The 15,353-nt window shown below is 60.1% G+C and overlaps 1 protein-coding gene across 3 annotated transcripts in view; it reads left to right on the top strand.

Annotated features, from left to right (window-relative positions):
- EPHA10 (EPH receptor A10) overlaps nucleotides 1-14,850 on the top strand; it is a 41,476-nt gene extending 26,626 nt beyond the window's left edge. For 2 of the 3 annotated variants that reach the window (XM_027613457.2, XM_027613379.2), the window contains exons 8-17: nucleotides 3,435-3,543; nucleotides 7,018-7,079; nucleotides 7,196-7,321; nucleotides 7,978-8,163; nucleotides 8,618-8,679; nucleotides 9,130-9,333; nucleotides 9,622-9,771; nucleotides 9,964-10,157; nucleotides 12,038-12,193; nucleotides 12,322-14,850. In XM_027613457.2, coding sequence (XP_027469258.1) covers nucleotides 3,435-3,543; nucleotides 7,018-7,079; nucleotides 7,196-7,321; nucleotides 7,978-8,163; nucleotides 8,618-8,679; nucleotides 9,130-9,333; nucleotides 9,622-9,771; nucleotides 9,964-10,157; nucleotides 12,038-12,193; nucleotides 12,322-12,436 — 1,364 coding nt within the window. In that variant the 3' untranslated portion in view covers nucleotides 12,437-14,850. Of the gene's footprint in view, nucleotides 1-3,434; nucleotides 3,544-7,017; nucleotides 7,080-7,195; nucleotides 7,322-7,977; nucleotides 8,164-8,617; nucleotides 8,680-9,129; nucleotides 9,334-9,621; nucleotides 9,772-9,963; nucleotides 10,158-12,037; nucleotides 12,194-12,321 lie in introns of those variants that run through there. The other variant, XR_003523347.1, reaches the window with a different exon arrangement.
- Nucleotides 14,851-15,353: the final 503 nt, after the last annotated feature.

Below are 15,353 nucleotides of genomic sequence, written 5' to 3'. Positions count from 1 at the left end.
GGCTGAGGTGGGGAGACCAGCTGGGGAGGGGGTGGTTATCCATGCAATTAAGGGAGCCCACAGAACAGTTTAATTACAACCTAAATAATTCATGAATTTGGAATCCACTGACGGAGGGCCTATTCAGTGACATGAATTAAATGGGAGGGCCTCGTCCTGGGGGAGCTCACAGGGGAGGGGCTCATGAACAGCTATAAGCCATGTCTCAGCTGGGATCTCCCAGCCTCCCAGGACCTCCTGTGTCTTGTAGAAACAACCTGTGCCCTCTCCAAGGTTCTTGCTATTTTTCTTGGGAGGAGTTGTAGTCTCATGGTCACGTCTTGCTCCGAAGGCTAAATTCTTTCCCATTCTGCTTCTTTCTCTCTACCATGATATAGACTCAAACATGGGATGCTGTCCCTTTCCCCACTCGGCCTTAGAGTGAGAAGCATACTTCACTGAAGGTTGGGGACACAAAGGGGTCGCACCACAGCAATAAAACAAAACAGAGCGAGAGTTGTGCATGTTCAGTGGGGGGATTGTATGGTACGTGAATCATTTCTCCCAATAAAGCTATTATCAAGATGAAACAACAAAACAAAACAAAAGCTAAACATCAGATGCCCTGATTCTAAAATGGCTCTGGCTTCTCCCCCGTGGTATTATGCTACCCGCTTCCGCCCTTCACCTCCCTCCCCTGGCTCCTCTTCTCCCCACCCTCACCCCCAAATTCCCTTTCATGATGAGAGATGAGCAGCTTAGCTGTGGCTTTGGTGGTTTTGCCTGCTGCTAACCCTGCCCTCAGGGTCTCACCTCTATCTACCCTGAGCAGTTCATGAAAGTATTTTCCCAGACAAAGGCAGTTCCCCCTAAGAGGCATTCTGACACCAGCTGTCAAGATAATAATTCTTTCCAACCTGCTACATGAGTCTAATCCAAGATAGGAAGAGCTCGGAGCCCAAAGGGAGGTGGAGATAAAATGTTGAGGGAGTTTGGGTTCTGGGAAGAGAGACAGCACTTCTTGTTCGAATGCCTGTCTGTGCCAGACCTCGGCCAGGTGCTGGCAGGAGGAGATTAGAGCTCTGTCTTGAAGGCTAGGGAGCATTTGAATGTGTGGAGATGGGCAGGGAAGGCATGTGGGGTAGACGAATCCATCCGAACAAAGGCGCACAGGTTTGGCTGCAGTGAGTGTGGCGGGGGCGGGAGGCTGAGGGCTGTTAGCTGAAATGGGCCGATGATTTCCATTCATTTGGTGCTGCCTGGTGACTAGACCCTGCTCGGACCCTCGGCCTCCTTGGCTGTGGCCCAGGCTCTGGGGGAACAGGTCTCCCAGTCTGTGGACCCCTTCTTCCAGTGATCTGTGACCCTAACTCAGGAGCACGATGAAGGATCCTGCTTCAGCCCTGTATCAGCTACCCATTGCTGCGTAACAGATTACCCCAAAGCAAGTAGTTGCAAACAGCCAACATTTGTTCTCTCGTCGTCTTTGTGGGCCAGGCATCTGGGTGCAGCTTAAGTAGGTGCCACAGGCTCAGGGTCCCTCACGGCTGCAGTCATCTCAAGGCTCGGGTTCTTGCTGGCTCTTTGTTGGAGGCATGCAGTTCTCTGCCTCTTGGGCCTCTGCCTAGAGCTCCTCATCACACAGCAACTCGATTCTTTCAGAGACTGAGAGAGAGAGAGAGAGACAGGGTGCCCAAGACAAGCCACAGTCTCTTGTCTGTGACATCCCATCCTTCAGCTGCATTCTCTTCATTAGAAACAAGTCACTGTGTCAAGCCCACACTCAAGGGGACTGAATACCAGGAGGTGGGGAATCCAGGGGGCACATCTCAGAAGCCACCTGCCACAACCGCCCTGTCTCCATTTCCAGGTCCACATGGACACCTCATTTCAAACAGTTCTTGGCAACTCCACCCACCTCTGCCCCAGCCAGCGCCCAGGTCCTGTCCCCACCCCTGGAACCATGGGCTCTAAAATCCCCTCATTGACCTTGGCCTTGCTGGCCTCTAACTCTCCCTTCCTCCTCTGTCCCTTGTCAGTTGACTGTGACATCCTCCTAACAGCCCTGGGGATCCAACCTTATCTCCCAGGCTGTGAGCCCCTCCTGGTCCCACATCGCCCCAGCCGCTGCGGATCCTCCCCAGGGAAATGCTCCCCAGCCGTGTTGGCCCTCACTCCCTGGATGCTGCATTGTGCCCGCCCTGCTTGCCCCAGAGCCTGGAGCCTGGAGCTGGCCTGAGTCCTGTGTCCCAAGCCTCATCTAATCTCAGCTGAGTCTCCAGGGCTGCGCAGCATCTGCCCCATTCTCAATAGTTTTCCCAAACATTCCCCCCTCTCTCAGGTACCTCCTGTCCATCCCCACTCCCAACCCAGCAGATACCTTCACCCCTTTCCCCTCAGGCAGGAACTCTGTCCATTGCTCCCTGGCTCCCTTGTCACCCTCAAGATGAAGTCCCTGCTCCTTGGTCTGGCATCCCAGGCCCTTCAGGTGCTGTCTCCTCCCCCCCCCACCCCCGTTCCCTTTTTCCTCTCACTGTCCAGCTTCACATCTGGCCCCGCTTGGCCCCCATGTGGCCTGTTTTCCCAGCCCCACGGGATGGCTTGCCATTTTCCAGACCCTGCCTGTGCACCTGAGCACCACCAGAACCTTTCCGAGCTCCCAGGCCTGGTGCAGGTGCCACACCTCTTCTGCGAAGCCTTCCTCACTGGCTTTAGGAAGAAATGAGCCTGTCTCTGCCGAGCTCTCTGTTTCTGTTTTCATTCTACAGTTAGGAATTTTGTTTCTGTCTCCCCCACTGGTCTCTACCCTCTTCCAGGGCAGGGATTCTGGCTCATTCATCACTGCCTTCCAAGTGCTGGCGCCAGCCTGTCACACATGTTGGATGGATAGACAGGGTTGGGAGCCTGGGGTCCTCTAGACCCCTCTCTTGGGGAAATAGTTCACAGTAGAGGCTTTTGGAATCAGGCTCAAATCTTGGGTTCACCATTTAGTAGTTGTGGGACCCTGGGCAAACTGCACAACTTTTCTCGATGTCGGTCTTCTCAGCTATAAGATGGGGAGACACCACCACTTTACTGGCTGGTTATGACAGTGAAACAGGGTCATTTAGTTAAGGCACGTGGCACAGTATCTTGAGTGGAGTAAGTGTGCATTCAATGTTACCTTGCTGTAATTGGCGGCGGCCGCGGTCCGGATGGGTCTGGGGAACTCAGGTGAGAGGCCGTTCCCCCTGCAGAGCTACGTTAAGTCATGCCCATCTGAAAGGCCCAAAGGGAGGCCCAGGCCTGCCTGTCTGGACCCCAGGGCCTCTCTCGAAGAGCTGGACTGCAGGGAGAGGAGGAAGCTCCAGGCGCCCCCGTGGGCCCTCTGCTGTGGGGGCGGGGCAGGAGCCTGCACTGGGGCGGCCCCCAGAGCCTGGCCCACGGCCTGCCTCAACCTCGTGGTTTACCCCCAGCTGCCTCAGGGTCCAGGGACCACAACCCTGCGGTCGTCATCACCGTGGTGACCGTCTCAGCCCTCCTCGTCCTGGGCTCTGTGATGAGCGTGCTGGCCATGTGGAGGAGGTAGGTGGCTGGTCCCGGCCTGGCTGACTCCTGGTGGGTCGTGGCCCTGGGCACACTCACGTGTGCTCATGACCCCTCTGTCTGTGCCTGCATTCGCTCACATGCAGATTTGCCCACGCAAGCATCCTGTGGTGTAGATCCGGGCAGGGCTAGCGCGGTCCCGGCCCCTCCCCCCACTTACTGCTCCTGCGGCAGCCGGCACTGCCTCCAGCTCAGCCCGCTCTGGGATGAAGGGGATTGAGCTCCTTAGCTCATTAAATGTCAGAAGGCATCACTGAGGATGGAATCAAGCTCCGGCTGCTCCAGTGTGATTAGGATTCTCCTGAGGTGCTCAGAGGCCCCCAGCCCCTGCCCGCAAGGGATCTTGAGGCCCTTGAACACAGGCAAAGGGAAGAAAGGCAGAAACTGTGTGTGGGAGGGGGGAGGCCAGGGAGGGGAACTCATTCACCAGGAGGAAGCTTGCAGGGGAGTGGGCAGAGAAAGGGGGTGGGAGGAGGGGGAAGGATGTGGAGCTCGAGTTTGGTTCAGAGAAGATTCCAGTCCTTTTACATGCAGGAGAAAGCTCATAGCATGTATTTCCACCTTCTCCCCAGGGCCACACTCTGCTGCATGCAGAGGTACCAGGCTGGGGCTGAGGTCAGCAGACTTGAGGGGTGGAAAGTCTGTATGTGATGGGCCGGGGGCGGGGTGGGGGGGGAGCAGAGGCGAGGGACGGCTGCTCGGGGAGCCGCATCCCAGCACATCTCAGCATCCTGGAACTGCCTGTGGGCTGGAGGCACAGGGAGCATTCACACGGCACTGTTTGCTTGGCCTTGACTAGAGCACTGAAAGTGACTGAGGAGGGGAGAGCCTTGACCTGGGGGTCTTGGAGCCCCTCTGCCTGGGCCAGGACGGTCAGGGAGGCAGGACAGGAGTAGTAAGCTCCTTTCTGGTGCTTAGACGCCCATATTGGACCTGTTGGGAAAGTAGGAATGGACAGGAGCTGAGAGCTTCTTGTCCTGGCTGGGACCTTAAGGGCTCAGGGAGGCAGGTGGAGGAACCGGGAGAAAGGGGTATAAGGAGCAGCCTTCCAGGCAGGGGCTGTGCAGGACAGGAGCTGCCCAGGAGCACCTCGGAGACAGAGGCACTAGGGCAGGTCGAGTAAGCCAGGGGTCGGCCTCAAAACCTGCTCAAAATCCCATGGCACGGAAACGGGGAGAATCTGCGGGTCAGGTGCCAATGGGCATGTCCAGCCAGCCTCACAGGCTGATCTCTCTCTGAGTCCCTGCAGAACTTGCCCTCTGCGGGGTCTCCTCCCCTCCGCTTTCCCTCCCCACCCCATCCTGGCTCATCCCACTTCTCACCAGAGGGTGTTGTCCAGTGGAAGCTTCTCGGTTTCTCTGCCACTCCTCCATCCGCTTGGTCTTGTCCCCTTTCTCTCTACCCACTTTTCCTGGATGTTCTCCTCATTCGTGGGAAGTCCTGTCACCACTCTGGGTGACTTCATTGCCCTTGGATAACCTGTCCCACCCCTTGGCTTCTCGGTTCTTTGACTTCCTCATTCCCAAGGACCTTCTGTTCCATTCCACCTCGGCCTCCCTCTCCCATATCCTGCCATGGACCTAGCCATCACCCCAAATACTCTGTCCGGCTGGCTCTTCCACTTATGCCCCGCAGGTGCCCTGTCCTTACAGCTTGCCCCCTCGGCCACATCTGTTGCACCTGCTCCTTCAATGCATCATTGGCTGCCTGGCTCTTCATCCCCAAGTCTGCACACCTGCCTGTCTCTGCACCCATACTCTCCCTCCCTCTGCTCTAGAGGAGGTGCCTTCCTCCTAGTCCTTCCTGCTGTGTTCCGAACCCCGCCCCTTCTCACCATCTCAGGAACCCTACTATTTCTAATGTCCCTCTCTGCCCCACGTAACAGCTGACATTTAGTGAGTGCTTAGTAAGCTCTGTGCAACCATGCTGTGTCGGGCGGGGCTGTCTTTATCCCGGTTTTATTAAAGAGAAATCCGAGCCCACCCAGTCCCGCAGCTACCAGGCAGAGGCGCTGGGAAGCTGCGTGAAGTTCCAGAGCCCATGCTGCTAACCACCATCGTGACCACTTCAGCCCCCTTTCCCGTCCGTATAGAAACATCTCCCTAACCGCGCCCCCTCCTCCGAGCCTCCACACCATCTCTCTCCCCTGCGCCACTTTTTTCTTTCCTGCCTTCCTGTGACTTGGCCACCACTGATTTCCCTTCTGTTTCCCTTTGACTCATCTGGTGGTTCTTTTGTGATCTCCTCCGGGGCCTCTTTCTCCTCTACCCGGTCTCTAAATGTCGGGGTCCTCAGACTTGTCCACGGTCCCACTTCCCAGGATCTGTCCTCTTCCTGGACAATGCTCAGAGCTCCCGTGCTCGCATCTCCAGGGCAGACCTCTCCTGCACCCCCAGCCCCACTCATTTCTGCCTCCCTACTCCCCGCTCACCCCGCGGGCTCTGCACATTCCCGCCGGCGCAGCCTGAGCGTGAGCTTCTCTCCCTGCCCTCGTAAACGGCACCACCGGCAATGGTTGGGCGATGCAGAACCCCCGCGGGCTCTGCACATTCCCGCCGGCGCAGCCTGAGCGTGAGCTTCTCTCCCCGCCCTCGTAAACGGCACCACCGGCAATGGTTGGGCGATGCAGAACCCCCAAGGTATTCTGGCCTTCTCCCTCCTCCGTTCTGCTTTCTAGCAGTCTCAGAGCCCTGTGGCCCTGTCACCTAAATGTCACTTGAGCACTCGAGTCCTCTTTTCTCCGGGTCCATGCTCCCCCTGTAGCCCGAGCCACTGAGCCCCCCTCAGCTCCTGCGGGTGGGGGGTGGGGGGGGTGGCAGTTGCAGCCAGCATGATCTTTCTAAAATGCAGATGGAGTCATGGTGCTCACCTGCTCAGCACCACCAGGGCTCTCCTCTGGGCCAGCGCCAGCAGGGCCTCCCTCAGGGTCCCCTAAATGCCGGTTGTGGGCTCTGGTGATGGTGACGCAGTTTTTGGTCCATGGCCACCTCTGCCTCAGGAAGCCCTGCTTGGAGGTCTGGGACTGGTCAGGCCCATCTGCTGTGTGTGCCTTCTCCTCTGCCTGGACCTGTGAGCGGGCTTGCAATGGATGCTCAGCGCTTGTTTACCTGGCCAGACCCTGGCTGTCCCTGACTGCATGGGCCACCTGATTTGCTCAAAGTTTAGGGGTTCAAAGTCAGGGGTATGGATTTGGGTGCCTCTGAAGTTGCAAGAATGTGCATTGTGTCTCAGAGGGAAAATAATTAGGAATGTGGGTGGGGATGAGGGGTTAGGTCTAGGGCTGGGGTTCCGTGTCGGCTGTGGGGAGGAGCTCTCAAAGCAGGACAAGAAGGTCCCTCCCCTAGGGCACAAATCTTAAGGGTTTTGAAGGGCTAAGGAGCTGCCACCCTGGGTCTGGTGAGAGGCCAAAGTCTGGGGCTGCCTGGCTCAAAGAGTGACTCTGCACCTCCCCAGGTCCTGCCCCTATGGCAAAGGAGGTCAGGACGCCCATGATGAGGAGGAGCTGTATTTCCACTGTGAGTCGTCGCTTGCCCCTGCTTAGCCCTCTTCCTTGCTGCCCTTCATGACCCCTCCCACCCCCGGCCACAGAACCCCTTCCTCCAGCCCACGTCTGTCTCTCCCTGCATTCCAGTCAAAGTCCCGACGCGCCGCACGTTCTTAGACCCCCAGAGCTGTGGGGACCCGCTGCAGGCTGTTCATCTGTTTGCCAAGGAGCTGGATGCAGAAACCGTCACACTGGAGAAAAGCCTCGGAGCAGGCAAGCTGGGCACCCAGGAAGCCTTGTCCGTCCCAAGAGCCCTCCCCTTCCCTCATCGCCCCCTCTGCCCTCCAGGCCCTCCCCCATTTCTGGAAGCCCTGCCTTCACCCCAGTCCTGGCCTGCCGAGGAGGCCCCAGCTCCACACCAAACGGGACCTCCACCCACCGGGGTCCAGGGAAGGGAATGGCAGAGGAATCTGTGATCCTGCCTTCCTACCCTCTCCCGTTCCCCATGGTCACCGAGGAGGCCTCCCCACCCTGGCCCTTTCCCCGCTGGCCTCTGCAGACTGCCGCCGGCGGAAGTGTAGTCCCAGGCCTTCATGGGGGCGGTGGGCAGGAGCATTCACAGACTTGGGGACCAGATGCGCCTGAGGTCTAGTCCTGGCTCTCCTGCTGACCAGCTGTGTGTGCCTCTTCTGCTCTGGACTCGTTCCTTGGCTGTAAAACGGGCACGATAGCTCCTCATGCAGAGCGAGGTGGGCACTGCGAAGCCCATGTCACGTCACTGGGTCTCAGCTTGCCATGAATCGAACTCGGGAGCCCTGAGCCCCAAGGCCAGGAACAGCCTGTGATCCCAAGCTGCTTTCTCCGCTGCTCACCGGGCTGGCTTGGCCAGGGGGTGGCCTCCAGGGGACTGAGGTGCTCTGTCCTCACAGGGCGGTTCGGGGAGCTGTCCTTCGGCCGCCTGCAGCTCCCTGGCCGCCAGGAGCTCCCCGTGGCCGTGCACACGCTCAGGGACGGCTGCTCCGACTCCCAGAGGCTCAGCTTCCTGGCCGAGGCCCTCACCCTGGGCCAGTTCGACCACAGCCATGTCGTGAGGCTGGAGGGTGTCGTCACCCGAGGTAGGGCCATGTGCTCCGCAAGGATGGGTGGAAACAGGGTGGGAGGTGGGGTGCTCCTATGCCCCCAGGTCCTTCCTCCAGCCATGGGACGGGGAGCCCTTAAGCGGCCCAGGTTGGAGAGAGGGTCTCAGCTCTCTTTCAGCGACTCAGGGAGACCCTTCCGACCTTGAATGACCTTTCTGAACGGTATTGACCCTGTCGGGGGTGGACCGCTTGGACCTTGGGTGATCTTCCTTAGCAAACCCATTGCAGCTCCTAGACTGTGGCCTTTGTCCTCCTCCAGATGTCCTCTCTTTTGTTCTTTGGCATAGAGGGTCCTGGGCAGGGGTGCGGCCCGCCTGGGGAAACTTGCTTCCGGCCGTCTTGGCTCAGGCTGGGGCCCGGGTGGGGGGAGCATGTGTGCGTGCAGAGGGGCGCAGGCAGCTTAGTGTGTGTGTCCCCATCCCTGGCACAGGAAGCACCTTGATGATTGTCACTGAGTACATGAGCCATGGGGCCCTGGATGGCTTCCTGCGGGTGAGTGGCCTGGGTCCCGGGGAGTACCTCTGACCATGTTAGTTTTCGTCCCTCACTTTTCTCTTTGGTGGGACTTGCACTTGGCATCGTTCCCTAAAAAGGGGCCCACTGGGGGCGCCTGGGTGGCTCAGTTGGTTAAGCGACTGCCTTCGGCTCAGGTCATGATCCTGGAGTCCCGGGATCGAGTCCTGCATCGGGCTCCCTGCTCGGCGGGGAGTCTGCTTCTCCCTCTGACCCTCTTTCCCTCTCCTGCTGTCTATCTCTCATTTTCTCTCTCTCTCTCAGATAAATAAATAAAATCTTTAAAAAAAAATAAAAGTAAAAAAAATAAAAAATAAAAAGGGGCCCACTGGCCAGGCCCACCTGGTGGGTCCCAGGGCAAACCCAGAGGGGGCCAGGTGACTTCGCTGGGGTCCCACAGCCCCAGGGAACTGTATGTTCCTCCCACAGAGGCATGAGGGCCAGCTGGCGGCCGGGCAGCTGTTGGGGCTGCTGCCCGGGCTGGCGTCAGCCATGAAGTATCTCTCGGAAATGGGCTACGTCCACCGGGGCCTGGCAGCCCGCCGTGTGCTACTCAGCAGTGGCCTTATCTGCAAGATCTCTGGCTTTGGGCGGGGCCCCCGGGACCGAGCAGAGGCTGTCTACACCACCATGGTGAGGGTTCCCTTCTCCCAGGCAAACCTGCCCATCAGACTGCACCAGGGTCCCCCTCACCCACTGCTGCCCTCTTCCCTGCCGTGTCGGGGCCACACTCCCTACAGCCCCCCCCTCCCCCCACTTGGCCCCAAATGAATGCCGGTGTGGGCGTCGTTATGTGCCTTCCCCAGAGGTGCAGCTGGGAGGATGGCAGGTGGGGCTGGGGCTGGGGCTCCGTGGGGTGGGGAGCCCTGGAGGTCCTCGGGCCAGTCCCCCCCTGCCCCTGACCTGCTTGCCTGCCCGCAGAGTGGCCGGAGCCCGGCACTGTGGGCCGCCCCTGAGACGCTTCAGTTTGGACACTTCAGCTCTGCCAGTGATGTGTGGAGCTTTGGTGTCGTCATGTGGGAGGTGATGGCCTTTGGGGAGCGGCCCTACTGGGACATGTCTGGCCAAGATGTGAGTGACCTCGGGCCCCAACTCCCTGACCTCTGTCCATTGACCCTTGACCTCTTAGCCCTAGGCCCCTCTTCACTGTCTACTTGCTTCCGATCCTGCCTGGTCACTGCCTGAGTCTTCCTTGGGATGGGATGTGTGCATGTGTTGGAGGGACTGAAAGCTTCCTGTCTGCCCCTAACCTCCATGGCCCAGGTGATCAAGGCAGTGGAGGATGGCTTCCGGCTGCCACCCCCCAGGAACTGCCCCTCCCTCCTACACCGTCTGATGCTAGACTGCTGGCAGAAGGACCCAAGTGAGCGGCCCAGGTTCTCCCAGATCCACAGCATCCTGAGCAAGATGGTGCAGGACCCAGAACCCCCAAAGTGTGCCACGACCGCCTCCCCCAGGTACAACTGATGCCTCTTTGTGCCAGGTTCACTCCCACCTATCCCCGACTGCCAGGTACAGCCGGCCTCCTGCCTCGCGGTGAGCGGGCTCCCCACCTGTCCACCGCACCTGTCCCCACCCCTCCTGTCCACCGCACCTGTCCCCACCCCTCCTGTCCACCGTACCTGGCCCCACCCCACCTGTCCACCCCACCTGTCCACCGCACCTGTCCACCGCACCTGTCCACCCCACCTGTCCACCGCACCTGTCCCCACCCCACCTGTCCACCGCACCTGTCCACCCCACCTGTCCACCGCACCTGTCCACCGCACCTGTCCACCGCACCTGTCCACCGCACCTGTCCACCGCACCTGTCCCCACCCCACCTGTCCACCGCACCTGTCCACCGCACCTGTCCACGCCACCTGTCCACTCCACCTGTCCACCGCACCTGTCCACCGCACCTGTCCACCGCACCTGTCCACGCCACCTGTCCACTCCACCTGTCCACCGCACCTGTCCACCGCACCTGTCCACCGCACCTGTCCACTCCACCTGTCCACCGCACCTGTCCACCGCACCTGTCCACCGCACCTGCCCACCGCACCTGTCCACCCCACCTGTCCACCGCACCTGTCCACGCCACCTGTCTACCGCACCTGTCCACGCCACCTGTCCACCGCACCTGTCCACCGCACCTGTCCACCACACCTGTCCACGCCACCTGTCCACGCCACCTGTCCCACCCCACCTGTCCCACCCCACCTGTCCACCGCACCTGTCCACCGCACCTGTCCACACCACCTGTCCACGCCACCTGTCCACCGCACCTGTCCACCGCACCTGTCCTACCCCACCTGTCCACCGCACCTGTCCACCGCACCTGTCCACGCCACCTGTCCACCGCACCTGTCCACGCCACCTGTCCACGCCACATGTCCACGCCACCTGTCCACCGCACCTGCCCACACCACCTGTCCACGCCACCTGTCCACCGCACCTGGCCACCGCACCTGTCCACCCCACCTGTCCACCGCACCTGTCCACCGCACCTGTCCACGCCACCTGTCCACGCCACCTGTCCACCGCACCTGTCCCACCCCACCTGTCCACCGCACCTGTCCACCGCACCTGTCCCACCCCACCTGTCCACCGCACCTGTCCACCGCACCTGTCCCACCCCACCTGTCCACCGCACCTGTCCACCGCACCTGTCCCACCCCACCTGTCCACCGCACCTGTCCACCGCACCTGTCCCACCCCACCTGTCCACCGCACCTGTCCACCGCACCTGTCCCACTCCACCTGTCCACCGCACCTGTCCACCGCACCTGTCCACGCCACCTGTCCACCGCACCTGTCCACCGCACCTGTCCACCCCACCCGTCCACCGCACCTGTCCAGGTAGGACCGCTCACCCAGTTGCCTAGATCTGATACTCTGCCTGCCTCAGACACATGGACATTGTCCTCCACGTAAGTCATTCTCCTTGTCCTGGGTTTTGCCTCACACATCCCCGTATAATGACCACTGACTGGGTGAATACATGTGGAAATAGTTTGAACAGGTTTGTAGTAGCAATAAATAAAATAAGTGAAATGAGTATTTGTTGTCCCAAACATAACATGGGTCACCTCCCAAACTGTCCTAGGTATGTCCTACCCCCTAGATACTCCCAGTACCTTTAGTTGGCTCAGATGCAACCCGCTCTCTACCTACCTGCCTGGGTACCTCAAAACCCACACCTGCTCTGATGAGCAGGGTGGAGCCAGGTCTGCCCTGGGGCTCGGTCGCCCCCCCCATCTCCTGTCCTGTCTCGGCTGGCCTCTCCTCAGGAGAGTGACCAGGTCTGGGCACCAGAACCCTGCTGCCGACTGACCACAGCTCCTCTGCTGCCCAGGCCTCCCACCCCCCTGGCGGACCGTGCCTTCTCCACCTTTCCGTCCTTCGGCTCCGTGGGTGCATGGCTGGAGGCCCTGGACCTGGGCCGCTACAAGGACAGCTTCACTGCCGGTGGCTACGGGAGCCTGGAGGCCGTGGCCGCCATGGCCGCCCAGTGAGTGTGAGGAACCTGTCTGGGAGGGCCCGAGCCTGTCCTAATTCTGGGCCCTTCCCTGTCTCGACGGAGGGTGGGAGAGCAGAAGAGGGTTTGAGCCAGCTGGGTCTGACCGGCCCTTCTTTCAGGGACCTGGTGAGCCTGGGCATCTCGTCGGCAGAACATCGAGAGGCCCTCCTCAGCGGGATCAGCGCCCTGCAGGCACGCGTGCTCCAGCTGCAAGGCCAGGGGGTGCAGGTGTGAGCCGCGCCATCCTTCCAGGCCAGGACCCCAGCCCTCACAGGGACCCTGGCACGCCGGGCCCCGGCGGGGTGGAAGTGAGCGCGCTCTCCCTGCACTCGGGCCCAGAGCTTGTTTGCGACCACAGGTCCCCTCATTTCACTGCCTACTCCTCCCATTTTCCCCTAGTCTGAACACCTTGGCTGACTCAGTCTCCCTGGCCAGAGGGTTTAAATTCCTGGGGAGAACCTCTGAGATAACAGCAGGAGAAAATGCAGGGCCCCAGGGACCATGGTGGGCAGGATGGAGAGGGAAGACCTAGCTTTAAATAGCCTCATTCATGTTTTTCTGTCTTCCACACCCACTGGGGCCTGGGGCCTACCCCAGTGGGTGCCCCTATTTCCCACAGACCTATTGGCCAGTTGACAGCATAGGTCCCTAATAAGCTCCCATGAGACCTGGCAGGGACCGCCGCTGCCTGGCAGCCCATCCTGAGGGGCTTGGAGAGGCGAGGTCCTCAGCTCCCTGGGCATGGGCTCGGCCACACTGGTCCTGAGGCCCAGGCAGAGAAGGTGGTGCTGAGCTCCGGGGCTGGACCCCAAGACCCCAGACTCAGGAGCTGATTTCTGCCTCCCTTGCCCTTGGGCTGAGAGTTCAGGGTGAGGGTGAGGGTCCTGGCTAGGCCATCAAGGTTCTGGTGCTCCCCTGAGGCCCAGTGAGGCCTCCCGTTTGCATTCCTTTTGTAAAGTCACTGGCCGGGACATCTGAGAAGAGCATGAGGGGAGAGGTTTTCTCCCTGGAGGACCCGTGAGCTTTGCTCATCCGCCCCAGGGGATGGTGAAGAGATCTTCAGAGGTGGACCTTCCCTCTCTGACAGGCTCTGAGCCACACTGTGCAGAGGAATGACGGAGGCTGGTGGAGGAGTCAGGGCCAGGACTGGGGTTGGAACCCATGCCCCCAACTCCCAGTCCGGGGCTGAGGTTGGCTCTGGAGAGAGTCCTTGGTCCTACCTTGTGATACCAACGCTTTTCCCCGAGGAAGCCTAGGGGTACTCTGAGGTGACCGCCTCTCGCAAGCGCTATCTCCTGGGCACCCCTTAAGCCTCCTGGGGAGCACCTCCCTCTGGCTTCTGTGGGGCTCTGGCAGGAGTGGCCACCCTGAGCTAACTCCAGAGTTCCTTATCCAGAAGGGCTTCCCAGAGGCGGTGGTGATCACGAGGCCAGGGCTTTCAGAGGACAACAGGAAGGCAGCTGGATCTGGACAGGATTCCAGGGGCTGTGTTTGTCCAGGTCACCCCTGCCATATGCCTACTCTGGGCTTGGCTGTGTGCGGGTGGGTGGGGTGGGTGGGAAGGAAGAGCCAAGGGGGAGAAGAGGGAACGGATGAGACATCGAGCTGGCCCGTGGAGGGCTCAGCCCAGGTCGGGGGACAAGCTCAGGCACTGAGAAGTACGACAGGGACGCCTTCCAAAAGTGCCCCGGGCCCCACGGGAGACCTCGGGGTCTGTGGGCCGTGGGCCCGAGGGCAGATGGACAGTCTCATGATCTGTGTATGTGGAGGTGTGTCTGGAAAGGCTTCTTGGCTGAGAGGCTGATGCATAAGTTGAACAAGGCTTTGAAGCTGGGGGTGGAGGGTGTCTCTCCCTGGGGTGGGTGCATTTTTGCACAGGCCAGGATGGAGGGCCTGGTACAAAAGGCATCCAAGCAGAGGGGCTAGCACCAGAAGGAGCTGGGAGGCTGGAAGATGCAGCGCATTTGTGGGCAGCACCCATGGTGGCGGACAGTGCCTCACATCAGTGCCTTTGGCTCTTCTCTCCTTGGAGCCCCTCCCTCGGCTCCCCACCTCCTGGGCACTTGCCCCAGTCAGTGACTTTGAGCTTGAGATACTGCTTCCACCCTTGACAGGGCTTGGGGCGGGGGGGTCTGTTCCCATGCCAGCTGCCCTCCAGCCTCGCCCCCTCCCCCCACCCAAGCCCAGAAAGGCCATGGTGTGAGGACCAGTATCCTGTCTTGGGTGGAGGGAGCCTCATCCCCATCTCCAGCTACATCGGTCATGCTCTAAAGGCCCAAGCCCCCTCCCCATCCCCCGGCTGTTCTGCAGAGGGACCCCCCCCCCCGGCTGTGTTGGCAGGACTTCGGTGTCCAGGGTAGACCTCCCCTCCATGGAGGAGTGAGGTCCCATAACCCTGAGGGGTCCCAGACCTCTGCCCTGCACAGATGCGGGCTGATGGCTCTCTGGGAGCTCTCTACAGATCTATTTTTATATGGAACTTGTTCACTGGACAGAGGGAGGTGGCGTGCAACCCTCCAGCTCCCCCATCTGAGCCCATCCAGGGAGGGAAGGGGCTGGTGGTGGGGGGGTGGTTCCTTTGACTAATTCTGGAGATGTTTTTATATTTCGTGGGTTCTGTATGCAGGACAAAGTAATAAAAACTTGTCTGTGATAGGGTACCTCTTTCAGTGGCAATTGCTTACCCATTAAGGTCTTATGTGGGAGGTTTCCACCATCCCCCACTCGCCGTGTGGTGTCTCCAGAGTGTGTGTCTGAGGTCTCTCTGTGTAGACATGAATTGAACAGCCCTTGCCATGAAAGATCTCCCAGTCTAGGGAGGGTGGCCCTGGAGCGGAGAGAAGGAGCTCACCTGATCTCGGGAGTAGTAACCCAAGGGAGGCAACACTCAGGTGGTGGTGCCATTTTCTGAGATAGACAGCACACGGGGCGGGGAGCAGGGTGGGTAGGCATTATGGGGAGGAAGGCGGAAAATGACACGCTTGGTTCTAGATGTGTTTGAGGCGTGCGGGTGGGGGTGTCTGGGAGATGGGTGGGTGCTGGGCCTGGGACTTGGCACAGACGCCGGCTAGAGGCGGAGCTCTGAGGGCTGTAGCTCCTGGGCGTGGGGGTGCGGGCGGGGGGGTGAGGCCAAGTGAGAAGGAGGTCTCCT

Source organism: Zalophus californianus, chromosome 4 (genome assembly GCF_009762305.2).
Source record: "Zalophus californianus isolate mZalCal1 chromosome 4, mZalCal1.pri.v2, whole genome shotgun sequence".
In the NCBI taxonomy this organism is placed as follows: Eukaryota; Metazoa; Chordata; class Mammalia; order Carnivora; family Otariidae; genus Zalophus; species Zalophus californianus.
This window is presented reverse-complemented; position numbering and strand designations above follow the sequence as displayed.